We start from the raw sequence: 27,517 nt of genomic DNA, 5'->3' as shown, positions 1-27,517 counted from the left end.
GACTGTGTGGTGTTTGAATTTATTTTGTTGTCCTCTGCAGGAATTCCCTGGTGTGCCTGTCTAAAAATGAATCGATACCACCTTCTTGTTTGCGTCTTGCTGATCTTCAGGACAAGCTATGCTATAGAGGATGCAGTTGCAAGCGCCTCCCAGTCCTCATTCCCAACCACCTGGCCCAACACCCTGCAATCATCCCCTGAATCCACACCGGCTCCTGAGACACTCCTTGCTCCTGGGCCTGACACCACATCTCCACCTGATCCTTCCCTGCCACAGCAAAACCAGATCCAACCTGTATTCTCCCCCAAGCAAACACTAAGGGCCAGGCTGTTCCAGGGGAAGACAGGCCGGGCTCCCTTCAAGTTTCCCCCTGACACTGAGAGACACGATTCTGGAGCAAGCCAGCAGTGGGTGGCTGCAGCAGGTGAAGTGGAGATCGTGCTGATGGAACCGAAAGGTGAGTCAGTTTAGCAGAAAGTCATATTTTCTGAGTTTTCTTGGAAGCAGCATTGGGGTTCCATGAACCAGGTGCATTTGAAAATCTGGGACTGATGAAAGATGGGAAGGGGCTTGTTTTTTTACCCAATTATTGGACAAGCATAAGGGAGGCACATCAGGCTTTAGTTGGGCTTGAGCAGGGGTGGCCAAAGCCACATAGAATAAATGTCAGATGTCTGAGATCTGGAAGGAAGGAAGGAAGAAAATAGCTGGGGGAGGGAGGGAGAGGTGAAAAGAAAACAACTTTAAATGCATTATCCAAGCTTCCAAGCTTGGAGAAGTTATATAAAGAGACAAATGCCTTCTCCAAGCTGGCCAGCAGGGTAGTGGAGGCTTTGAGAGCCACATAGTATGTGTGAAAGAGCCACATGTGGCTCCCAAGGCACAGTTTGGCCACCCCTGGGCTAGAGACTTGGCCTGCTTCCACACAGGAGCACCAAAATGTATCCGAGGTGTAAAAGCAACATCAAACAAAGTGGAAGTGGGCAGGAACAGGTTCTATATGCCCCATCTTGCCTACTGCTGCTGCCATCCCCTGACTTCTCATTTTCCGTATGACTGAGATTAGACTTTACCTTCTGGCTGCCCAGCAACCGCCCTGTCTCCTTTCCAACTGAGCTGCACTGCATGGCTCAGCTAGGGATAGGAAAAAAATCCCTATAAAGGGCCCCCCAATGGACAGAAGGGAATTCAGCTCAAGCTCCCTTTTGCTCCCAGGCCTGTTGGTTGCAGATAGAACGTCCATACAGCCTTGATTGACCTGCAGATCTCAGAAGCGAAGCTGGGTCAGCCCTGGCTAATATTTGGGTGGGAGACCTGACATGGAGGCAGGCAATGGCAGACCACCTCTGAATGGCTCCTGCCTTGAAAACCCTACAGGGTCACTGTAAGTCAGCTGTGACTTGATGGCACATTCTACCACCAGAGCATCCATATGGACCATCTAATGTTCCCTCTAAGTTAAGCTAGTGTGACTTAGCTCATAGTTTTTTAGCTTCCAGCTCACTGATTTTTGTCTTAGCTCAGGAAAAATGGCCCCAGAGCAAACAAATTTATGCAGTAGCTCACAACTTTAAAGTCAATAGCTCACAAAGTGGAATTTTTGCTCACAAGACTCCACAGCTTAGAGGGAACATTGATGGACACTCCAGCTACAGCTGCACCTTTGAGCTGGATCAAGTGAGGCTTTCTTTTAATCCAACTCATGGGTGTGATGTCTTGCGGAAGCTCCCAGTGGAGGTGACCCTGAGTGATTTGGGCCTAGCAGATAGTAGCAAATGGACACCAGGAACCAGAACTTATGGGGTTCTTGTGGAGTTCTCTCTCCATCCAACAGCTTTCTTTTTTCCTTTACAGGCCGGCTGCCAATGGGGGAACCCCAAGGGACAGGCAGCCATGCAATGGGGCTCTTCCTGGGGGGCTGTGGTCTGCTGCTGTGTCTTTTTATCGGCATCTATTGCACCTACAGCCGTGGGGCCAAGAAGGAGCCTTTTTCTCACCATCGGCTGTATGATGATGGATTTGACGATCCTGGTAAGTGGGATCTGTTGGGCTTTTGGGGTGGGAAGTATGCCCTAGAGGTAGGATTGCCAGCTCTGGGCTGGGAAATACCTGGAGATTTGCTGGGGGGGCGGGTTGGAGCCCAAGAAGGGAGGGACACCAATGGAGTATAATGCCATTGAGTCCACCTTCCAAAGAGGCCATTTTCTCCAGGTGAACCAATCTCTGTCACCTGGAGATCAGTTATAATCCCAAAAGATCTCCAGCTATCACCTGGAGGTTAGCAACCTTACCTAGATGGCCTGAATAGAGGAGGGAAGTGGGGAAGTGAGTGTGTGTATGTGCATCATGCCCCATAGCAAAAGGGTGGAGATTTTTTTGGAAGTTAATCTTCCATCTGATACTGATGCTTCCAGCCAGGTAGTAACCCGAATGTAATCTAGGAAAGGAGTTGGCCTGGTAGGCAGAGAGGCCAGCCGGTTACCTTTAAGGCAATCTAAGTTGGGGAGGGGCTTTTTGCCAAATAATGGGTGGGATTTCAGCTTACCCACTGAAATGAATCAGCAGAAGGTTCAGATCAGATGGACAGAATAACTTCTTCTCACAATGCATAATTAATATAGAGAATTCACTACTACAAGAAGTGGTGATTGCCTGTAACTTAGATGGGTTTTAGAACAACAACTAAAGTTGTGGAGAAGAGGTTGACAGCTATTAGGCAAGATAGCAAAATAGACCCTCTATCGCTAGAGTCAACACACCTCTGAATCTTCATGTGGATCCTTCCTCCCACGCCAGACTTCCACTGCATGCTTGAGGGTAACACAAGCATTCTTCTCTGTGTTGCGATGCCATGATGAGATTACATCTTTATAAAGTGGGATCAGAGGGAATTAAGAGGTAGCCCGTTCAGATTATCTCGTTTGTGCATCCTGAAAGTGTATGTGGCTATTCCAAAGGAATCAACACAGAATATATAGCACTAAAGATATGCAACCAAAGCCAAATGGGGAACCTTGGTAGAAAGAGGATTTTTTTTTAAATTAAATCCTCATTTTCTTCCCAGCTCTCTTCCTGGACAACCCAAAAGATTATGACTGGTTCTTCTACGAGACGGATGGTTATGTCTACCCCACGCCTTCCCAAACCTATCCCAAACCAATCCAGACCCTCTCCATCCCCACTCTGAAACAGCCTACCTCTGCACTTGAAAAGTCCTCAGGGAAGCTGGAAACTTCAGAGGTCACACCGGATGCCAAGCCATCCTCACTGAGGCTAGAATGTCTGTCCCCGGCCAACCTACATACCAGGAACTTCATGTGAGGCTCCCATTCTCTCCAGAAGTCTGGGCTGGGTGCAAATCCCTTTTCCCCACCCCAATTTGGACTCTCCAGAGCAGTAGGTTTCAATGAAATCTCCTCAATGAAATCTCAATGAAATTTCCTCCCCCGCAACAGTTTGTTTGCTAAAATTTCTACTGCATAAGTGCTTCACTTGCAGTCTCATGCAGGCCTCCAACTTTTTGCAGTGGATCTTTTCCATAGGCTAAGGGGACCATAAACTTGCCAGCTTCCAGGTGGGGCCTAGAGAACTCCTGGAATTGAAACTGATCTCCAGACAACACAGATCAGTTCCCCTGGAGAAAATGGCTGCTTTCAAGGGTGAACTCTATGGTGTTATATCCTAGTGAGACCCCTCCTTTCCCCAGGCTTCAGCCCCAAATCACAAAGAATTTCCCATTGAGAACTGGCAACTGATTTATTAAACTGATCTATTTTATTAAAGGTACCCTCACCTTCTCTTCTTCCCCACCCCTGCCATAATTGCAACACTGTACAAATCAGCTATGGCGTCCCTGTGCTTTGCAAAGCAGTCTGGGCCAGTTTGGGAAGTACTGTCCCTGCTTTCAGCAGGTGCTGGCTAGGCCTGGTTCTGGGCCTAGTTGTTGCCTTGGCAACCAGAACATGCCCACGTTTCCTCCATATTGTCCACTTCAGGGAAGATCAGTACTGATATGATGCAAAGATTATCAGGTGGCTTCTCTGTAAATACCAGTCTTTGTTTGGAGGAAATCCCGATGTACTCTTTGAGCAAAGCTGAGTCCTTTTAAAAACTTCTTTGCTGTCTTAGACAAAGAGAGGAGTAAAGGGGCACTTGACTGAGGAGGAGTCGTAGCTTGTGCCCAGTTCATGGAAATAGTTGCTATAGTGCAGGGGTGGCCAATGGTAGCTCTCCAGATGTTTTTTGCCTACAACTCCCATCAGCCCCAGCCAGCATGGCCAATGGCTGGGGCTGATGGGAGTTGTAGGCAAAAAACATCTGGAGAGCTACCGTGGGCCACCCCTGCGTATAATAATAATAATAATAATAATAATAATAATAATAATAATAATAAACTTTAATTTGTATCCCGCCCTCCTCGCTGAAGCAGGCTCAGGGATGCCTTTATATTTCCTCCCCCCCCCCTTCCTCCGGCAGCTGTCTAGCCTGTCCTGTTGGGGAGAGCCACCCCTCTGTCTGAGGCATCCTGCATAGTTTGAAAACCCACTGGTCTGGATCAAGTTCTTCCTGTTTTAATCTTCTCCCCTTTAGGGGGTGCCAGCTGTTCTCCTATACACATTTGAACTGACCTGGATAGCCTAGGCTAGCCCATCTTCTCAGATCCTAGAGTCTAAGCAGTGTCAGCCCTGGCTAGTATTTGGATGGGAGACCTCCAAGGAATACCAGGGTCATGATGTGAGGCAAGCAATGGCAAACGACCTCTGAACGTCTCTTGCTTTGAAAGCCCTACAGGGTCACCATGAGTCAGCTGTGACTTGATGGCATTTTCCACCATCACCACTTGTACATGTTTAAAAAGGTAAAAGTAGTCCCCTGTGCAAGCACCAGTCGTTTCCGACTCTGGGGTGACGTTGTATCACAATGTTTTCACAGTAGACTTTTTTTATGGGGTGGTTTGCCATTGCCTTCCCCAGTCATCTACACTTTCCCCCCAGCAAGCTGGGTGCTCATTTTACCAACCTCAGAAGGATGGAAGGCTGAGTCAACCTGGATCCGGCTACTACCTGAACCATCTTCCTTCCAGATAAATATGAATAGGATCCCTGGCTACTTTGGAGACCATGGTTCAGGATCGAATACCGCTCTAGGCTTCATATTTAATAAAATTATGGTTAAATGTGTCTCATTGTCTGCTTAAAGAACGCTCAGATCTCTGGGTTCATCTGTTCAGACTGAGGGAAGGGTAGATCATGCCTTTGAGTGGATGCACAGAAAGGATACCGGTGTGCATGACTGAGTAGGAACACACAGAGACATGACAGCAGCGTTAGCATAAATTGCAAAATGCGGGGGTGGGTTGTTAGGTTTGAAATCGATCCTGTCCAGAAGTAAAATTGCGATCCGCTAAGAGTGCATGTCATGTCCCGAACTAGCAGCAGATGGCGATGTGGGGTCGCAGATGCCGTTCAAGCCGCCCCAGGGGGCGAGTCCAGAAGAAGAAACCGCTGGAGGCTGGACGCCCTTGCGGCGAGGAGGGAGGGAGGGAGAGTTCAGGCCATGCTAAACGTTCTCCTCGTTCATCGCTGGCGAAAGGAACGCTTTGCAAGGGCTTCGCCTTTGCTTGCACGAATTGCATAATGCGCCCCCGGGGAGCCTCACATGCAATCCGGCTCGGCCTCGCCGCTGGGATCACCGGTCACCAGCCGCTGTGCAGCAGGATTACGCCGACGACGGCTTGAATCCATCCTGGGGAAGCGGCCTTTTGCGTCATTGCCCTCCTGCCTCTCCCCAGACATTGATTAAATTCCTGGCTTTCTGCTGCTTAAGCCCGACAGACGGAGTCGCTTCCCCCCTCCCCCCCCCCCCACGTCTCTGCAGTCCGACTCTGGATCTCTCCCTCCTTTCCCCAGGCGAGCCATTTTCGGGGTGCTCCGGCCTATACCATTGAGCACGGCCCACAATTGGCAGGAAGTCCATGGCCTGGCCTGGCCAGTTAAAGGATCCCTTCTAGCAGGGGCCAAGCAACGAAGGTGCTTCAAAACCTTGGAGAGCAGCTAGGATGGGAAACGCTGAGCTGCTGGATCACTCAGCCCCAGGCAAGCGTCTTAGCTTCATAACCCTGTTGACCTGAAAGGAAGGGCAACCGGTTTTTTTCTTCTCAAGGAAAGTGGGAGGGGCTGCCTTACATTTACATATGAGTTACAGTGGCATCCAGCTTGCTGGGGGGGGGGGGCGGGGAGTGTAGATGACTGTAGATGAAAGTGTAGATGGCGAACCACCCCGCAAAAAGTCTGCCGTGAAAACGTTGTGAAAGCAACATCACCCGAGTCGGAAACGACTGGTCCTTGCACAGGGGACTACCTTTACCTTTTTTACAGTGACATCCAGCACTTTTTAGAAAAGATCTGTGTATAAGTTTGTTAAAGGGAGATCACCTTACATTTGGGGTAAATATGGCCTTTGCTCAAATGTGCAGGAAGCTGTTTTTGATCCTTCCCTGAACAAGCCCGGGGAAGGACTTCCTTGTTGTAGTGAGATGTACAGATGGAATGTCAGGAGATGGGGAGGTGTCAAGACTGCATTTCCCATAGCATTGCTTTGGAATGACTACCGTAGTCTCCTCCTGCAAACCCTCCTGCCACTGTTTCAGCAATGGTCAATTCAGTTAGGAGGAAAGAGAGATCTCCCTAAAATAAAGAAGTAGTTAGGGGTAGTAAATGGATTGAGAAGGTAGACAAAAATGGGTAGCTTGATTGACTTTTGTCAAATTCAGCAGCGTTCATATTCTCTGCAAAGGTGGCAGGGGTAGTCATTCCCAGCACGAAAAGCGAGGAAGCCCAAGAGGTGTGGATTGCTTGCCTATTGCTTGTGGATGATCACTAAAGTAACTTTACATAGCAACTGAAGGCAGGCTCCTGGCTGATAGGCAGAAATCCAGGGATGCTGGCAAAATGCTTTGGAATTGTTGAGGTTTAGCTCTGGGGTCTCCATAAACCAGCTTCCATGTGATGGCACTTCGCACCACCGCAGGGTTTAAGAGCAGGGCCTTGTTTGCAAACTCACCAGAATAACTTTACTAGGTCTGGGCTGCTGGATAGCTCAGATCCAATGTTCCCTCTAAGCTGCAGTCTTGTGAGCAAAAATTCTACTTTGTGAGCTACTGGCATTAAAGTTGTGAACGAATGGCATTAAAATTATGAGCTACTGCATAAATTATTGTGCTCTGGGGCCATTTTTCCTGAGCTAAGGCAAAAATATGTGAGCTGGAGGCCAAAAATCTGTGAGTTAGCTCATGCTAACTCAGCTTAGAGGGAACACCGCTCAGATCTAAGGTCTTGCATCAGCTGCTGGCAAGACTTTTGAGCTGGGTTTTTGATCTGCCTGGAATTAGCAAAAGTCCTTAATTAAATCCCAATTAGCTATGCAGCAAAACAGGCTAAGTAAGAGGCACTCAGGTTTGAAGTCACCCATAGACCAAAATAATACAGCAGGCCACTCACAGAATATTTAGAGTTTCCCCCCCAAATAGGAGGTGTACTTAGGGGCTGTTGGCCAGTCTGGAAATCAGATTTGCAAGGGGAATGAATGCCTGAAAGCACTGCAAAGATGTACACATGTCTGAACTGTAACAGCAGTTTTGGAAATGTAACGCAGGGCCCAGGGAGGATATGGAGAGTAGTCTCCTGGAAGGATTGAAGAGAAGATTGAATAGACACCTGTCTGTGATACGACTGTATCCATAAAGAATCCTGTTGTGGGACCAGATGAGTCTGGATTAGAGGGGATCCCACCAGAGTTCTGTTCTGAGATGCTAAAACTGGATGGCTTTGTGCAGACAAATGGATTGCTGGAATTTAATAATAATACTTAGTATTTATATAATACTTTTTTTTTTTACAAAGTGCTCGAAGCATTTCATATACATTTTGTTCCATATTGCTTACAATCACCCTGAAATATTGACCAGAAACATTATCTCCATATTACTGATAAGAGAGGGGGGAAGTCAAGGCCTGCCTCCCTGCATGGTGGGAGTTCATGGTTTGTCTCTGCAGATGACACGCTGGATGGATTGATAAAAAGGAGCACCTGGATGGAGACAGAGACTGAATGAATGGACAGAGGGGTACAAGTTTATAGATTCAATAAACCAGTTAAATATGCTAGAACAGGGGTGGCCAAACTTGCTTAATGAAAGAGCCACATAGAATAAACGTCAGATGTTTGAGAGCTACAAGGAAGGAGGGATGGATGGAAGGAAAATAGATGGAGAAGGGAGGGAGAGGTGGAAAGAAAGCAAATTTAAGTTTAAATGCACTATCCAAAATGTTTGCTGGCTTGGTTTGGATAAGTGATTTAAAGAGAAAAATGCCTTCTCCAGCCAGCTGACAGGGTGGTGGTGGGGCTTTGAGAGCCACACAATATATGTGAAAGAGCCACATGTGGCTCCCAAGCCACAGTTTTGCCACCCCTGTGCTGGGATCTGGAAAATAGGAGGAGGGGTGCCCGATAAAAGAAGTAACTATGATCTGTTGGTTAGATCGTTGTCCTTCAGCTGGTGGGCTGGGACCCAAATTTGGATCATAAGCTAACCTGGAGTGGGTTGCAAGCCAGGCACAAATACTGGGGTGGATCCAGCCAACTTTCTCCCTCTGTCTTCCCCTCCTTCCTACAGCCCCCATCCCACATGACTTGTATCCATGGAGATCTCAGGAGCCCCAGCATAACTGTTCTCCCTTTTTCATCAGTGGAAAAACTGACTGAATCCATCCAGGTTTCTCCCCTCCCCCCAAAAAACAAAAGAGAAAGATGGGGGTAGCATGGAGAGAGATGGGAAAGGAGAGGGAAGACAAAAGCAGGTACAGTTTGTAAAAAATAGAAGGGGGGTGTCATGTAGGCAGCTGGGCTTAAAGGAGGGTTCCAATCTGAAAAGGCTGAAGGCAGCATATAAAAGGAATGTTGGAGGTGGGGAGACCTGAGCCAGCTGGACCAAAATGGTCCAGACCCTTCCCCTTTGTTCAGTTTGGGAATATATCTTGTGAGAGTTCCCTTCCCCAAGTCCCTCACCCCATAAATGGACTGTCCCAGGCAATCACCTGGCTTGCCTGCCTCTAAATGCAGCCTTGGTGAGAACTTTTGATGACTGACAGGCAAAAAGATAGATTCAGGTGGGGTCACCATATTGGTCTGAAGTGGGAGAACAAAGTTTGAGTGAAGGGGCACCTTTAAGACCAACAAGATCTCATTCTAGGTATAAGCTTTTGTGTATGCTCAACCACTTATACCTTGAATGAATAAATAAATCAAATAAAACTTTGTTGGTCTTAAAGGCACTGCTGGACTCAAAAGTTTGTTCTGATGGACAAAAAGACAGCTTGGCCTGAGGATGGCTCTTGCAGCCTTCCAAATGGCTGGGAGACTTTAGCTCCTCTTCAATTCCCTGGACTGCTGTTTTTATAGTGTCACTTTCCCAGGTGACTGCATCCTGTACACTGGGCTTTTTCTTTCCAGCAGGAACACACAGGAATGCAGATAGAGTTCCTGCTGGCTTGATGTCAGGGAGTGTGGCCTGATATGCAAAAGAAAGCCTTACCTGTACACAAAGATTAACAGCCCCACCCCCACACACTGTGCTGATACTTAGGTGTCTCCCTCTAAAGAAGAAGCAGAGGCCTATGATCAGCTGGTGTTTAGACTGGGTTAAGTGCCAGACAATTGAACAACTGTGCTCTGTAGCAATAATGGCAGACATCATTTTTTAAAAAAACAAAGCAAGGATCATTCCTCCCCCCCCCCCCCCCGCCCCAAGATGATGAGATGGCATCCTGTGTTTGAGATCCTCAGTGATAACCTGAATAACTTTCTGAGGGCGTAAGAGAGACTGGTGAAAGAGAGACACCCCTCTACCATATGAAAGGTATGTCGCCCCCAAATGCACTTTTCTCTCTCACACATACACATAAAAGGCAGTGAGCAGAGGCATCCCTGGGGAAGAGGAGATGTTCGCACTATTTCACCCATTGCTTAAGGGCTGCACTCTCTGGGTGTATGCCAATTGAACAAAGATAATAAATCAGTATGTTTTCTCCCACCCCTCTGTCTTGCTGAGGCCAGCAGCAGCTAGCAGGGCGGAACTCAGGCAGGAAAAGTATTTATTCCTTCTCTTCATTCTCTTCATCATCTGCAGGTCCCCCTTCATCTTTCTCACTGTATTGTGATGCTGCATCTATTTTCTCTGGTGGCTAGAAGGAGAAATGGGGGGAGGGCATTATCACCAAGGCTTAGAATCACAGAATCATAGAGTTGGAAGGGACCTCTAGGGTCATTTAGTCCAACCCCCTGCACAATGCAGGAAACTCACAAACACCTCCCCCAAAATTCACAGGATTTTCATTGCTGTCAGATGGCCATCTAGCCTCTGTTTAAAAACCTCCAAGGAAGGAGAGCCCACCACCTCCCGAGGAAGCCTGTTCCACTGAGGAATTGCTCTAATGGTCAGGAAGTTCTTCCTAATGTTGAGCTGGAAATTCTTCTGATTTAATTTCAACTCATTGGTTCTGGTCCTACCTTCTGGGGCCACAGAAAACAATTCCATACCATCCTCTATGACAGCCCTTCAAGTACCTGAAGATGGTGATCATATCACCTCTCAGCCGCCTCCTCTCCAGGCTAAACATCCCCAACTCCTTCAACCTTTCCTCATAGAACTTGGTCTCCTGACCCCTCACCATCTTCGTCGCCCTCTTTTGGACCCGTTCCAGCTTGTCTATATCCTTCTTAAAATGTGGTGCCCAAAACAGTACTTCAGGTGAGTACTCCAGGTGAGGTCTTACCAGAGCAGAGTAAAGTAATACCATCATATCACGTGATCTGGACACTATACTTCTGTTGATACAGCCCAAAATTAAATTTACTTATGTTGGGTTGTGTCTAAAGTCCCATCTGTAAATCCCCTGGTGGGCAAAGAAGGATTCCAAAGACTTCCCTTGACACAGGCTCTTACAGGAAGAGAGTTGGCAACTCTCTAGAGCAGGAGTTCTCAACATTTTTGAGCCTGCAGACACCTTTGGAATTCTGACACAGCACAGTGGGCACTGTCACAAAATGGCTGCTGCAGGAGGTGGAGCCAGCCATGAAATGGCTGCCACAGCTTACTTTCAGTCACACAATGAAGATCATTGTGCGGTGGTGGCAGCTGCTGCTGAAGTAACATTTTAAAAAAATCTGTAAGCCAATCAAATCTCCAGGCTGGCATCCCTAGCTCAGCAGTTGTGAGTGTGTCCTAGATGTTTTGGTAATTCATCATAAGATTATGCTTCCTCACCTCTTCTTCTTCCTCCTCCTCCTCCTGGCTGGGCAGGGCTGTATACCCTGAGCCAATTGAACCTTCCAGTGGGCCCTGGTGATTGCCCACAGCCTGCAGTTTGAGGGCAGTAGAGTCCGGCTCGTGACCCTCAGACCGGGCATCAAGGATGGCCAACTCTTTCCGTGAGAGGTGATAGATTATGCCAGCACCAAAGGAGTCACCCACCACGTTGATGGAGGTCCTCATGCGGTCCCTTTGAAGGAGAAGAGGAAAATGGGAATGCAGTAAAAATTATGTGGTAAAAACCCCCCAACTCCCTCTCCCCCACTGCAGCTTAATCATTTGTCTTTGTGGTTGCAATTCGTGCCCCTAGTGAATTTTGACAGACCCCTAGAAACAGGGAATTTTGTTAGGCTGAAACTTGGATGTGTGAACAATCCATTGCAATCAAAACAACACAGATGTCTCCTCAGATGAATACTTTTCAGTGAGATCGTTCTACACATGTGTGTTATTTTCAAGTGGTGAGATACAGAGAATTTAAATAATGTCAACATGCCTTTAGAAATGTGTGCTAATGTGGGTCTTAAGTTCTTTTCTCTTTGTGTTCTAGTTAATGGTTATTCACAACATGACTTCAGATTGGTTCTAACAGCAGTGTTTTTACTTTCCCTGTCAACCTGATGCACCTCCACAAAAAGTCTGGTTATTTTATAGATAAAAATCTTTGGATTGAATCCCACCAGCTTTCCCATTTGATCTTGCGCAGTTCCCCTCCTCACTGCAACCCCTGTTCCCCATGGCTTTTATACTTGAATATCCCAGAATCCTCCTTGGCATAGCCTTCTCAGTGGCCAAAAGGGGGCCTTCCAGTCATTCTCCAGTAGAAATGCTGGTAGGATTCTATCTGATAGGTGAAACCCAACCTGCTTTTCTGCAAGTCAAAAAGGAAGGAAGGGGTCTACTCTGACCACCTAAAAAGGCTATGCATGTGCAAAAACCTTGTGGAATGGGAGATGTACTAAGAAAGGAGTCGGTAAAGACTGAGCAAAGAAGCTGGCTAGGTCCAACCACTTATCTTTCAGCACACGAAAGAAAATATTTAAATTCTGGTAGTGAAAACTGATAGATATATAACCATTCCTATCCTGTAGGTCTTGTAAGACATTCAGTACGTGGATGGATGGACGGACAGATGGACAGACAGACACGGAAGCCATATTAACAAATACATGGGTGCACTCGTAACCATTGCATGATATCTTGGCATGGAGTAGAAAAGCAGGAAATAAATAAGTGGGCTGCCATGTATTTCTAAACAGCTACCAGAAAAGACACCTGAATCCATATTTAATTAACAAAATGAAACTTTCATTATCTCTTCTTCCTCTCCATTCAAGCCCCTAGAGGTGGCCCTATCCCATAGCACTTTTACAGTAAGTGCAATTAACACAGATACAAAAAAGGATCTTTTCAGTGGTAGCCCCTTCGGTGAAGCATTCTCTCTTCAAAAAATTCCATCAATGTCCATCTTTAGCTGTCTTCAGGAAGCTATTTTTTAAAATTCACTTTAGTAAACTTTTAAATTGGGCACTCTATGATCATGCTGTTTCATTACTGAAATTCCCCTATTTCTTGAAAAACTATGCCAACTTATGTTTCCTTTAAGCTGTAGAGCCTTGTGAGCAAAAATTCTGCTTTTTGAGCTACTGGCAGTAAAGTTGTGAGCTACTGCATAAATTATTGTGTTCTGGGGTCATCCTTCCAGAGCTAAGACAAAAAAAAAAGAGCTGGAGGCTAAAAATCTGTGAGCTAGCTCACACTAACTCAGCTTAGGGGGAATACTGATGCCAACTGCTTAGACATTTATATGAAGAAAGATTAGAAAAAGAGGGACAAAACAGACAAATAAACACATATGGTGGAAAAAACCATCACATTCTGCCCAAATCCCACCTCCCTCTTCCCAGACCAGGCTTTTTTATTCCTGTCCTTGGTGACACTCACAGTAGCCAGTCGACGGCAATAAGGAGACTGATATCCTGAGTAGGAAGCCCCACAGCAGTCAGGATTAGCAACATGGTGACTAACCCTGCACTGGGTATACTGGCTGCCCCAACACTGGCCAATGTGGCTGTCAGGCTGCAAGAATTGAGAGAGAAAAAATGTTATTAGGGGCTTTTATCCTTCACTGGGGTTCACTATATCTGACTCCAGGTAAAGGGGCTTTCCTAGAAATTCAAGGTCTCACCTGACTGTCGCAATCTGTCCACTGTCTAAGATTACACTATTCATCTGGGCAATAAAGATGGCAGCCACAGCCTCATAGAGGGCAGTGCCATCCATGTTGATAGTTGCGCCAATGGGCAGCACAAAGCGCGTCACTCGCTTGTCGATTTTCAGGTTCTCTTCAAGGCAGCGGAATGTGACAGGCAGCGTACCAGCACTTGAGTGATGTGGCAGGAGCAGGGAGGAAAAAAAAGGGGAGGGTGTTATTAAATCACCTGGTTCTTTAATACAGTCTTTGTAAGTCACTTTAATACCATTCCAAAAGAATTAGCTGCATTCGGGGGTGGGTGGGTGGGAAGGTCATTCTCTTTTTATATTGTCTGGCACCTCTTTTGAGTCAGTTTCAGTTCCACAATGCTGTGGGAGGAAGAGGGGGAATGGAGGAGGGCAGGGCTCATTTTCTAGCAGGAGCTCCTTTGCATATTAGGCAACACCCCCTGATGTAGCCAATCCTCCAACAGCTTACAGGGTTTCTATTACAGAGCTACTGTAAGCTCTGTAATAGAGCCAGTTTGGTGTAGTGGTTAAGTGTGCGGACTCTTATCTGGGAGAACCGGGTTTGATTCCCCACTCCTCCACTTGCACCTGCTGGAATGGCCTTGGGTCAGCCGTAGCTCTGGCAGAGGTTGTCCTTGAAAGGACAGCTGCTGTGAGAGCCCTCTCCAGCCCCACCCACCTCACAGGGTGTCTGTTGTGGGGGAGAAAGGTAAAGGAGATTGTGAGCCGCTCTGAGACTCTTTGGAGTGGAGGGCGGGATATAAATCCAATATCATCATCATCTTCTTCTTCTTCTTCTTCTTCTTCTTCTTCTTCTTCTTCTTCTTCTTCTTCTTCTTCTTCTTCTTCTTCTTCTTCTTCTTCTTCTCTTTGAGGATTGGCTATATCATGGAGGTGTGGCCTAATATGCAAAGGAGCTCCTGCTACAAAATGAGCCCTGGAGGAGGGAAAGAATGACTCAGCAGGTATGTGCCTGACAAGGACTTAGCCCAACCAGAAGAGTTGTCCTACGTTCTCATTGAACAGGATCCCCCTGATAGGTATTTCTTTGTGCAGCATTTCCACTTTCCACTAACCATTGCACCAACTCTTTGTCTTGAGGAAGGTTTTCTTATTTTATATAAGCACAGGCACTGTTTGTATGACACCCCCCACCCCAGAGCTGCCATTAACCCTAGCAGAGAAAAAAAGACAGGCAAAGAAGCAAGATAGATATTTTCTGTTTTAACTCTAGTGACCTTCTATTTAAAACATTAGAGGGGGAAATGGTGCTCAGGAGCAGCAGAAGGCACATTAACTACTGCTGGTAAATAGTGGCTAATGTTTTCCTCCAATTTATAGAATTCTCCAAAATTGCCAAAAAGAGGGACCCCATTTGTGAGCTAAATAAGGTCTATGAGCTTGTCAGCTCAGTTTTGCCCTTACCTCCAATACTGCCATGTCAACCATGCCCAGTGAAAAATACAATAAAGTTGTCCGTACCTGGAAGCAGTGCCAAGGGCAGTGATCCAGGCCTGGAAGATTCCCGCGTAGAAGATGAAGGGGTTCTGACGGGTGATGACAAAAAAGATGAGCGGCAGCACCAGAGCACCGTGGATGACCAAGCCCACAATGACAGTCACCATGTACATGCCCAGCTGTCGGGCCACTGTCTCCAGGTCCTTGATAGCTGCAATCTTGCCGCAGATCAGTGAAGCAATGCCGAATGGTGAGTACCTAGGGGAAGGAAGGGCAAGGGACAAACATTTCAAATAGTGTGTGTAGCTGCCAAGTGAGCAGATGACCTCTTTCTTGAACAAGTGTGTGGAACATCAGCAGTGAGGATAGAGGCTGAATACCATGTAGCCACCAGAGAACAAATGTCCCCAAACTGGAAATGATGGCAGACAGGACAAATGTTTCCTGTAGGTTGAGTTAGTGTGAGCTAGCTCAGTTTTTTAGCCTCTGGCTCACACATTTTTGTCTTAGCTCAGAAAAAATAGCCCCCATGCAAGCTGATTTATGCAATAGCTCACAACTTTAATGCCAGTAGCTCATGAAGTAGAATTTTTGCTCACAAGACTCCACAGCTTAGAGGGAGTATTGAACAGAACATAACCTTGCTTCTCTTCATGGTGGGGAGAACAAAGAAGAAAGCTAGACAGGACATGGGCAGCAAGCTCTCAAGAAAGCTGTGATCTCAGCTGCAGAAGGAAGGCCACAACCACAGTGCTGGAAGTCATGAAGAAACACCAGCATTCTGATGAAGGATGTGGTATATTTATTTTGTATATATAGATATAGATACACACACACACACGCAGGGCTTTTTTGGTTGAAAAAGCCCAGCAGGAACTCATCTGCGTATTAGGCCACACCCCCTGATGGCACCATTGTTCCACATAGGGCATTTTGTAGAAAAAGCCCAGCAGACATTCATTTGCATATTAGGCCACACTGTCAAGTCGACGGATTCAAGAATGAGCCAAAGTTGGTACTAAGACTACATTTATTGATAACCGGTACTCTGGCGCAAGCCTCTAGCTTGCTAAGAATGAAACCAATACATTGATACATGGGTTTTAAGATACACTTCAAAAACATTCATATGAAGGGGGGTTTACAGGAGGAAACATTCACACATAACTACTAGATACTTTCTCAGGCGATAGCTAGCAAATGCCCTTGAATTGTTATGCAAGGCTTCCTCCCACCTAAGGCCCTGAGAAGGCGCCGACTAGTTCCTTCACACCAGTTGCAATTCAAAATAAGAAAAGGGGGGAAGGGAAGCAACTAAGGTAAAACATTAGCAGCAGTGGATCCATTATGATTTTAACAGGGCCTATTGCTTAGGCCATGATTCCCCAGTCTTAAGTCATTATTAGTCGATCTTGACACACACACCCTGAAACAAAGCCAGCTGGAACTGCGTTTCTGTGTGTTCCTGCTCAGAAAAAGCCCTGCATACATGTATGGAATGGAATAGTCTTTTCTTCCTCATATATCTGTGTGATTTAGTTTGGTCCTATTGGGTCACGATGGACCTTTTGTTTCATTTTCCAGTTTTGTATGTTGTTGGCTGTGGGAGTTGTCTCCTTGCAAATAAATGAGCCAGCTTGTCTCTTCTGAATGGACCTGAGAACGGGTGCCTGAGTGAGTACCTGGGAATCTACAGCCAAAGGGGGGCATTACAAAAGAGAAGTCCTTGATCTCCAGCAAAGCTCGCTGAAGGTTTCTTGAGATCAGGAAGCACAGGGCATATAAAGGCCCAAGATGAGGTAAGTCACTGAGGATTCTTGCAGGAGATTCTGGAAGGATGCCTGCCAGGCTAACCAGTACAGGCTAAGATGGTAAGGCCTAATTAGAAGGTCTTTTTCTAATGGATAGAAGATGTTTGTTGAATGACTTCTGGTGGCACTAAGCATTGAATACGACTCCCTATTGTGCTGGCACAGAGGCTGAGATTCTACAAAACTGGTGGCAAGAGAGGAATAATTTGGCAATTGAAATGTAATCAGTAATGGAGACAGAGCTGAGAGTTTGCAGGTGGTGGTATGAGGAGCTAATACATTTTCTTTTGCTTGTGGGGGACTGATGTGCCTTTGGACATGAGCGTTCTTTGGATGTCTACCTGCTTCCTTCTGCTCAACTGGTACCTTTGGAAAGAGGCAGTTATTACAAAAGACATCTCAAGTCTCCAACACTTTCTCTCCTTCAAGAGAAACTAATCCTGTAAAATGCCCCTCACACCATTCCTTGGGAAAACTGGTCATCACAAAATATGCTTAGATATGAAAAACAACAACAACACCCCACTATTACTGTTCCTTGCTGGCATTTCTGATCTAAAACTGAAATCGTTTTCCACTGCAAAGGAATTGATGAATATCAGAGATAAAAAGGGGTGGGGTCATTCCTTCTTGCATCCAGACAGAATTGTGGTCAATATAAGATTTTCCTTCTGTCAAGAAGTTCAGGATGTGTACCATTCTAGCCTTTTTCTCTACGGTCTAACTCTGAGAAGATCTTGGCAAGCTTTAGCCCTGGTACTTTGCTCTTTGGGCTGCATATCATCATCATCATCACCCATCACAGCCCATGCCAGGCTTTGGGCAGTGTGCAGCATACACTGACATATAATAGTATATAATTAAAACAATGTATAACTTAGTTAAAATTATAAAATACATGACATTCAGATGGCACCCTAAAGGTTTTTTTCTATATCCTGGACTACCAGGGGGAGGGGGAAGAAAACTTGTAAAGCATCTGGGAAGGAATAGGAAAAGGAAGGTGCCAGCCAGATAATCAACCATTGCTGCCCTCAACTAAAAGCCTGTCGGAACATCTCTGCCTTCAAGGCTCTGCAGAATTGCATAAGGGCCCTCAGGGCCCTGATGTCATCTGGCAGAGAGTTCCATCAGGTCAGGAGACTCACCACATGATCATAGAGACCAGCTTCATGATGATCTCATTGAGAATATTGAAGAAATCGGCCACGGGCTTTGCCTGTTCCCCCATCTTTCCCATGCAGATCCCAAAGGCGATGAAGAAGCCAATCAGACCTGTTAGGATGAGGGGAGAAAGCAGAACTGGAGAGAGCTGCTCTGTTACTGAGCCATAGCTCCTCTCAGACATAACTCTTTATTCTGTCCATCCTAGAAGCTGAAGTGAAACAAAAGTCTCTAGTAATTGGGTGAATTTTCAAAATTCAAATCTCAGATCACTTTGATTTTAAAACTTGAGCTTGAAGGATAATTCCCCCACTTAAATCAGATACGTGACGTCATATCTGAGAAAGGGAGCTCTGACTCTTGAAAATTTAGGCTCCCAAAATCCGGTTGCTACTAGACTTGAATCAAGCTATTCTACAGTAGACCAACCTGGCTATACTCTTGAAACCACTCCCTACTTAAAAATAATAATAAAATGAGTCTGGAGAAATAACATTTTTAAAAAGTCCTTAAAATCTTTTATATATTGGGAATGTGGTTTCATGTAATTGCCTTGAAACAATTTTTTCCACAGTATTCCCAGGAATGTGTGCTACTAAACAGAAGACAGTTACAAAGACAGGAAATAAACTGTTGAACTGGCATGTTAATAGTTATGTTCTATAACTTCTCTCACCCTCTCCCAAGTCTAACAGCATCCCTAAGTGGAAAAGACACAGAAAAATGTTACTATAATGGCTTTATGTGGTGTCATTTGCTGCATAGTTAGAGTAGGGTTGCCAGCTCCAGGTTAGGAAACCCCTGGAGATTTGGGGGGTTGAGCCTGAGGAAGGCAGGGTTTGGGGAAGGGGGGACTTCAGTGGGGTATAATGCCATAGAATCCGTCTTCCAGAGTGGCCATTTTCTCCAGATGAACTGATCTCTGCTGCTTGGAGATCAGTTGTAATCCCAGGAGATCTCCAGCCACCATCTGGAGGTTGGCAGTCATAAGTGAGAGTGATCCTAAACAGGCCCACTCAAAATCAGGTCAAGTCAGCAGGGCTTATTCCCAGGAAAATGTGTTTAGGATTGCACTAGAGGAGTCATTCGACCACAGCAGATTTCCACACAGGCCAGAAACTGTCTCCCTACCTGTGCCAACCTGTTTACTTTCTGTCAGGAATCACCAAGTTATCTTAAGGCTCACCCAAAACATTCATTCCAGCCTTGAATTCCAATTGCTTCTGTGTCACAGTGCTGGGGCCCACGTTCACTTCCGTGATGGTAGCGTTGAGCACTGAACCGTTGGTGCGGACTATTTGGCTAATGTTTTCCTTGCGCACAACCACTGGCGGTACAGAGACCTTTGTGGAGACAGTTTGGATCTAGGCCCAAAAGAAAAGGGAGGGTAGAAGACAGTTATGGCAAGAGAGTCTCCATTGCTAAGCTCTCCCTGGCCCACATGATACCCATGGAGTTGTGTTACCTGCTGGAAACAGGCCTGCACTAGATTTTCAGGGAATAAATTTCGGATCAAGTCCAGAAAAGCATCCAGACTGGAGACTTCTTCATTTTTGGTCATCACTATGGGTGTTTTCCTGAGTTTTGGGTTGCCAGGGTGGATGGACAAGACGAGAATTACCCCCAATACAGCTGCCATGACTGTGGTTGATATATAATAGACCATGGCACGAGTGCCCATGCGGCCACTGGATTTGGCATCTAGGCCAGCCAGACCTGTCAACAAAAAGAGTGATAGCAGTATAGAGGTAAAACAGATAAAGAGGCTTTGCCTAACTCCCACCCCTTCCCTTCTCCATTATTTTTGTTCATAAGAAAATTTGTTCTTTTGTTCATCAAACTAATGCTTTATAAAACCCACCATCCTGTTTCCAGCACTGTCTAGCCAGATGGCTGCAGAAAGTTCACAAGCAGAGCACAAAGTAGGGTGGCCAGTCTGACTGTTATGGTGGACAACCTTCTATCCCCATAGTTGTGTCATTAATCCCTGCTCGATGAGGCAGTGGGAACAAAAATGGGGAGGGAGATGTCACCATGTCAAGTGGTGCTCTAGGAATTCCCCCAATCTTTACAGTATTTACTAGAGACTTAAGGAATTTCTAATATTTTCTCAATATAACAGGTCTTCACCTGTCAAAAATGGTGAGGGAGACATCACCATGTAGAATGACACTCTAGGTCAGGGGTGTCAAACATGTAGCCTGGGGGCTGAATTAGGCCCCCGGAAGGTTCCTATCAGGCCCCTGAGCAACTGGCTGTCATCTGCTTCCCTCTCCCTCTCTTGCTTCCATCTGCATCACAACTTGCTTTGCCAGGCTTGCTCAATCACACAGGAGCTACAGAACAAAGCTCCTCCCTTGGGGAGGAAGTGGGGGAAGGAGAGCTAGCTTTACCAGGCTCTCTCAATTGCACAGCAGAGCTACTGGGCCAAGCCTCTTTTCCTTCTGTTGGCTGAGGCTCAACAAGCCAGTGAGGTGGATTAGGCTGAGTGTGTGTGTTTGTCTGTGTCCTTTATAAAGTTTATATCTCCCCTACCTGGCATTACATTTTATGACACACATGGGCTGGCCCGACAAGGTCAAGATCCGGCCCTCATAACAAATGAGTTCAATACCCCTGCTCTAGGAAGTCCCCCAATCTTTGTGGTATTTACCTTAGAGCAGGGGTGGGGAACCTTTTTTCTGCCAAGGGCCATTTGAATATTTATAACGTCATTTGCGGGCCATACAAAATTATCAGTTTAAAAAACAGTGCTCTGCTGCTCTCAGCTTGCTCTCACCGGAAATTAGGCTGGAGATCACGAGGGGCAAGATCAGCATTTTCAACATCCTCATGAGGATGTCACCAGGAAAAGAAATCAACATAAGCAGGTCACTATCCAGTGGCGGGAGCAACCTCAAGAGACAGCCAAACACAGAGCCCAAAATCACCCCTAAAAGAAGAGGGAGGAAAAAGAGTAAAAGTCATCTGAAGGTGCAGTTGAGGTGGGAGAGGAAGCCACTATTGATACAAGCAGGGCTTTTTTTCTGGAAAAAGATGTGCTGGAATTTTCAAGAGGGAAATGAAGGAGAAACACATGGGTGTGCCTGTCATGAACTTTTAAACATTTTTTTTAGAAGTTCTGGAAATTTTTTTTGAGAGGTTCCAGAACTCTGTTCTGCTGCGTTCCCCCAGAAAAAAAGCCCTGGATACAAATATCTGCTACCCAATATGTATGTCTTTGTCTCTCCCACATTTCACAGATCCAAAGAGAGGTTTGGAATACTCCTTTTCTTGTATCAAAGGTCACTGTTATAAATTCTCCCTCTAAGCTGTGGAGTCTTGTAGGCAAAAATTCTACTTTGTGAGGTATTGCCATTATGCCCCAATAAATCTGCTAATAATAATAATGTAAAAAGATTCCAGGCAGCCTAGCCATGCTGGTCCAAAGAGCAATTCTTAAAGAAAAGCCATATAATACCTTTGATAGAGACTAACCAAAATGACTCACTCAGTGTGCAAACTTTCCAGTATGGGATCAGTGCAAAGAGGTCATGTCCTACTTGGAGAGCAGCCAGGCCTCAGGGGTTCATGCCCCTGAATCCCCACTGGGAAAAGGTCCAGAACAGGCATGGCTATACACAACTGGAGCAAGATGCAGAGACAGAACATCCTTGGGGGGGCAGGGGGTCAAGAAGAGCAACCCTCCCCTGATGCCTCTTGCATTAACTGACATAAGATCCCTTTATTAAAATTATGTTCATATTTTGCAAGGACATCCCCCAATTCTTTACAAAGGAAACCAAAACATGTATTCAGAATCAGTTGTGCAAATAAGAGAATTTAAGCAAATATAGTTGTTTTTATTCTGAACTTTAGGGATGCCCCATGTGGGGAATTTTGAGCAATGGGGTGTGAATTTGAAGCCCTAGGTGGGGCACCAGGGGATTACCTGAAGGGAGGGGAGCCAAAATCATCTAGATGCTCCCTCCATGGCCTGAACACTATTCTAGGGTGTGTCTTCTGTCCTCCACAACAGTGTGAGCCAGAAGCATGTAGATGTTAGAAACTCAGGTTTTCAAAAATCTGATTCTAGGACCAGTGGTGGACGGGCCAGGATGTCAGTTTGCCCAACGGCAGGTGGCCCTGGAAGGCCCCTGATGAAGTGGGCCCCCTTAAACATTAGACAATATGTTAAAAATGTTAATGATGCTTTTAGTAGCTTGAAAATGTAATAGAAGTCCCAGTATTATGTATTGCAGCCAAAATTTACATTGTATTTAGGGTTGCCAGCCTCCAGGTGGGGCCTGGGGATCTCCCTCTTTTACAACTGATCTCCAGCTGGCAGAGATCAGCTCCCCGGGAGAAAATGTAATCTGCATTTACATTTAGTATCTACTGTATACTGCCAGTAATATGTACAATATATGTACACTGTAAGTACTAAAATATATATACATTTATTTCACAAAAATTTTAATTGTGCCTTTTTCCACTTATGTATTTTTTTTAAATTTTATTTCTTATACAAATTAAATGATAGCCTCATACCCCCCCTATGTCCCCTGGCAAGTAGTATTTTTAGACCCAGTCCACCACTGTCTAGGACAAATAATATTTTTCCTGCCCTGCCCTGCCCTACCCTGAATGGCCCAGGCTAGCCTGATCTCATCAGATCTTGGAGCTAAGCAGGATTGGCTCTACTTAGTATTTGGATGGGAGATTACCAAAAAAGTCCATGGACTTCCAGGAAGATGCAGAGGAAGGAAATGGCAAACCAACTTTGGACATCTCTTGCCTTATGGAGTCACCATACGTCAACTGAACTTGGTAGCACTTTCTACCACCAACATGTTCATTGGGATTCACAAGGGTTTGCCAGTATTGCATCCCTTGGACTGTTGTAGTTTGGGGGAAAGACATGGTTGGGAAAGCTGAAGCCCCTTCTCCACTCATCCTTATGGGGATATATGGGGATTGAGTGGGAATTCCCTTCAGGAGATATGACTTCTGAAAGCTTATACTCCAAAAATTTTATTGGCCCTTTAAGGTGTTACTGGTCTTGAATTAAGATATGCTGTACATCTTGTATATCTATATAAGATGTCCTTTTTAACATTAGAACCCAGTGGCAGGGGTGTATGCCTCAGTTTCAATTGGGGGCACAAGATGGGGAACAGGCTAGCCTTCTCCTTGATCTGTTTTCATTCAAACATCTTCATTCTTCTTAATATTAATACTTAAAAAATTTTTTTTGGGTAACCTGATTTCAATTCTCAAATATAACTAATATTCACCTAGAACTATTTGATGACTCTCTCCTGACTAGGGTATCCCCAAAATTACTGCCCTCCCCACAACCATTCATAAAACACCTTGGTTCCTGTTTTGAGTTGCTGCTCTTATTACAGCAACTCAAGAGGTGACCCCCTAATCCTATCTGTCCTTTCCCAGCACGTGAATAGATTCTTTGGACCCTCTTGTTCAAGCTGATTAGGATCTGGCAGTGGACACAAGGCAGGGCCGTGGGGAAGCTACAGCAGTTGGGAGGGATTAGACCATGTTTAATTTTCTTTCTCCCAGGCAATGACGTCAGAGGAACAATAAGAGACTAATGAAATCCTGGCCCTTCCCCCCATCCGTCTCCTGGTTTGCCAGTCACTGGGGGATTGGAGGGATGTGGAATATATATAAACTACTGAGAGAAAGAGAACTATATGGTGTGGGGGCCAACTGCAGTCAAAAGTTTTGAGTTCTGTGTAGAGTTGTCAACTCTAGGTTGAGAAATTCCTGGAGATTTGGGGGTGAAGCCTGAAGAGGGTGGGGTTTGAGGACAAGAGGGAGATCAGCAGAGCATAATGCCACAGATTCCACCCTCCAAAGCAACCATTTTCTCCAGGGTAACTAATCTCCAGAGTCTGGAGAATTGCTGTAATTTCTTCCTCCCTCCCTCCCTCCCTCCCTCCCTCCCTTCCTTCCTTCCTTCCGAGAGAGCTTCTTTCTCTTTTTTAAAACAAGACTGAGCAGTAACCCTCGACAACCCCTAATCTAATCTCCAGTTCTGGGCAACCAGCCATGTGTGTAGCAGCCTGACTCCCACGCCCACACACAAACCACTGCCCTGCAACATGGCTGGGTTCTTGGCTTCCAGTGACCTCTCTGGGGAGAGTCTGGCTTGAAACAGCATAGTTAATTTTAACTGAACTGTCTGTTTCCTGCAAGGAAGAAGAGAAAGGGGCTTATGGGACAGAACCAAAAGCAAAATGGTGGAGAAGACAGTTTTTAGAAGTGCACAGTCAGTCTATCTATACCTTTTCAAGTAAATAGCACATGATCATTATTAGTAGTATTATGATAGTTATTTTCAGCCATTGCTGTTCTTTGTTTGCCATTGAGTCATGGCTGATTTATGGCGATCCTGTAGGGTTTTCAAGGCAAGAGATGCTCAGAGGTGGTTTGCCATTGTCTGCTTCTGCATCACAACCCTGGTATTCCTTGGTGGTTTCCAAGCCAAATACTAGTCAGGGTCAAACCCTGTTTAGCTTCTGAGATCTGATGAGATCAGGCTAGCCTGGGCTATCCAAGTCAGGGTATTAAGTCTGCACATAGTCATAGCAGGAGGCTGGTATCTGGAGAAACTGGAGTGCTGAAGCCCCTGAAGTCCTGTAGAATCCAAGACAGGGAAACACTTGTGTATTGCAGGTGAATTGGTAAATAATTTCTCTTGCATGTATGACTCCTCATGCCCCAAAGCTTGTTCCCTGTGTTAGTCAATGTTATACTTGAATTCTTATCACAAGGGAGCAAAATTGATTCACCTCCAGACAAGATCAGGGTTCAGGGTCCCTAGAGATGTATCAAAATATGTCTTTATACATTTTAATGAAAGAAGACTGCCCCACCGGCCCAGTGAGGACTGAGCATGCTCATTGCCTAGAGAGCAGTTGAGAGTCTGTAATTTTTATTTATTCAGGTCTTTATACTCCACTTTTCTCCTCAATGGGTACATCTCTGTTCTCCCCACTTTCATTTAATATTCATAACAACAACTCTGTGACATAGAATCACAAAAGGGGAGAATGTTTCCTGTAGCTTTAATACTGTATTCAAGAAGGAGTGGTTGGCTATGAATAACAAGGTGGCTAAAATAAACCCTCTCCTATAAACCAGTAAATTCAGTGATTCTCAAACTTTTTGCAGTGCAATCCACTTCAACTCAGGGCTTTTTTTGAGCAGGAACACACAGGAACGAAGTTCCAGCTGGCTTGGTGTCAGGGGTGTGGCCTAATATGCAAATGAGTTCCTGCTGAGCTTTTTCTGCAAAAAAGACCTGTGTGAAACAATGGTGGCATCAGGGGGTGTGGCCTAATTTGTAAATGAGTCCCTGCTGGGCTTTTTCTAAAAAAAAACACCCCTATCTAAACTTAATCTGCCTTCTGAGATGCATCTCTCACCCTCTCTACCAAAACCCCCAACAATCTCACAGTCAATTACAGTGAAAAAGAAATTATACTCAGTGGAAGTCCCTCCCCTCACCCTCAGATCTCCAGGAATTTCCCAACCCTGAGCTGGCACCCCTACATCCAGCTTCGTTTGCAATTTTCAGATTTACATTATTCTAATATGACCTTTTAGCCAGTGGATGGATTTAATGTAGGAGTAAAAAGGATTGTGTTTGGCAAGCTGACATAGATTGTTTTCGCCTTCAGTTCATCAATAAGATTTATTTGAAGTATCCTTAAAAGTCAAATCTTGAAAGCAGAAACCTGAAAATGTTTTAAGATACCAAAGTGGTATTCTGAAAGTTTGCTGAATTTCAACTTAGTGCAATGTCTTGTTCTGGCTGTGATAAAATTTCCAGATAGATTTGATAAACTTGACTAACTGAGACCACATGCAAATTAGTTATGTGACCAATCCTACTTGACCTATCTAACTGGGTGCGTTGTTGTACCACAGGGCAGGAGATTAAAGTGTGGGGAGAAATTTGAGTGTGAGGGGGAGAAAACTGTGTTTGGGAGTTGCTCACTCCATGTTCTGTGGAACAGCAGATCAGCAACTACACTGGCTGATGGATCAAATGAGACCCAAAATGATATAGTGGTTAGATTGTTGGAATAGGATCTGGGAGACCCAGATCCCTGCTCCACCACAGAAACTTGATGAATGACCTTGGGTCACTCATTCTCTCAACCTAACCTACTTGCTCATTGCTGGCAACCAGGGGAAGCCATTGTGGGGCAGAAAACATTGTCACATGATGATTGTGGATCTCATAACGTCTCATCTGGTTTGTACCAGAAGCGATGTCATGATGCTCTAGGAATTCACTGTGCTCTATGTGGTTTAAAAAAAAAAAAAACCCCATAGAGATGTACAAATTCCTAGAATGTTGTTGTGTTATTTCTGGATACCAGAAATGGCATCACAATGGTACACATTATTGCATGACGTTGCTTCCCTCTGCTTGCTCTGAGGCCCAACAGAATCTATATCCCAGGGGCAGGAGCTTGCCCATACCACCTGAGAAATAGCAAACCACAGAGTGGTTGTTGTGGCATAAAATGGAAGAGGGGATAATGCTATTATAGGCCACTTTGGGTTTCTCTCTATGGAGAGAAGCAGGGAATGAATTAATAAATACACAAGGCCACAAGCTAATGGGATCCTCTCTCTTCCTCCTCCTTGCAGCTGCCAATGCTGAAATCCCAAAATGGCAAAATTGCTGATTTGGGATAAATTGCACAGACTGCAGGGATGAGGCAGGGATATGGCTATAACTTGTATATTTTAGGTTTTCTTTCTCGAGGGAACAGGAAGCACTAATAGTGAGGAGAATAGCTATGGACATAATTTGATTAGTAGAAGCAGCTGACCTGTGGGCCTAGATTTCAGTCATGGGTTACCACTGCCAGTTGCCTCACTAACAGTCTGCGCAACTATCTCATGACCTGTTATCATTTGCTCACATTGACAACATGCTATACAAACCATAGAAGGGGTACGATCTCTGCCTAGAAGGCTGTAAAGGAAAGTGAGGCAGAATATGGAGGGGAGGACGCCATTTTGTGTGCAAGTTGCACTGTGCCTTACCGAGTATAGTCAGGGTGAGCAGCGCATTTCTCATCAGCCAGCCACAGTACTTATCCAGGCAAGGTTTTGGTAACTCTTCCAGGCTAATGCTGGGAGGGCCATCTGCCATGATAACCTCCACATGGTTGGTCATTTCTGAGGCCAGTCCCAGAGTCTCTTGGTTTTGGCTTGAGGAGAGGAAAAAATGGGGGAAAATTATATTTGGAAGAAAGACAAGCCCTGTTCTTCACTGCTGATACTGGAGGTGCTGGGATGCAAGACTGCTTGGTAACCATGGGTTGCACCTTACTGGTGGTTAAAGTTGCTCTCACCTGAGTTTTCGCTGCAGCCCCTTAGCCACCTGGATTTTGTCCATTCAAGTCGGCTGAGTGGAAAAGCTGGCAGGATCCAACTTCACATCCTTTGTTCCAGATACTTCCCC

At 45.5% G+C, this 27,517-nt stretch overlaps 2 protein-coding genes across 2 annotated transcripts; one reads left to right on the top strand and one right to left on the bottom strand.

Annotated features, from left to right (window-relative positions):
• Positions 1–151: 151 nt before the first annotated feature.
• On the top strand, positions 152–3,371 carry GFY (golgi associated olfactory signaling regulator). The gene is made up of 3 exons (XM_060256230.1): positions 152–457; positions 1,855–2,031; positions 3,065–3,371. The coding sequence occupies exons 1-3, from the start codon at positions 445–447 to the stop codon at positions 3,319–3,321; spliced, it is 447 nt and encodes a 148-aa protein (XP_060112213.1). The 5' UTR covers positions 152–444; the 3' UTR covers positions 3,322–3,371.
• A 6,780-nt stretch (positions 3,372–10,151) lies between these two features.
• Positions 10,152–27,413, bottom strand: LOC132583342 (excitatory amino acid transporter 2-like). Its single transcript, XM_060255005.1, has 11 exons — positions 27,408–27,413; positions 27,097–27,263; positions 20,804–20,956; positions 19,490–19,740; positions 19,211–19,388; positions 18,009–18,135; positions 15,074–15,307; positions 13,557–13,751; positions 13,313–13,447; positions 11,324–11,558; positions 10,152–10,241 (listed from the first exon to the last, which is right to left on the bottom strand). Exons 2-11 carry the CDS (start codon positions 27,227–27,229, stop codon positions 10,152–10,154), a joined length of 1,731 nt encoding a protein of 576 aa, XP_060110988.1. The 5' UTR covers positions 27,230–27,263; positions 27,408–27,413.
• Positions 27,414–27,517: the final 104 nt, after the last annotated feature.

The sequence above is a fragment of the Heteronotia binoei genome, chromosome 15, assembly GCF_032191835.1.
Source record: "Heteronotia binoei isolate CCM8104 ecotype False Entrance Well chromosome 15, APGP_CSIRO_Hbin_v1, whole genome shotgun sequence".
In the NCBI taxonomy this organism is placed as follows: Eukaryota; Metazoa; Chordata; class Lepidosauria; order Squamata; family Gekkonidae; genus Heteronotia; species Heteronotia binoei.
The sequence above is the reverse complement of the archived record's forward strand: the minus strand, read 5'-3'. Positions and strand labels throughout refer to the sequence as shown.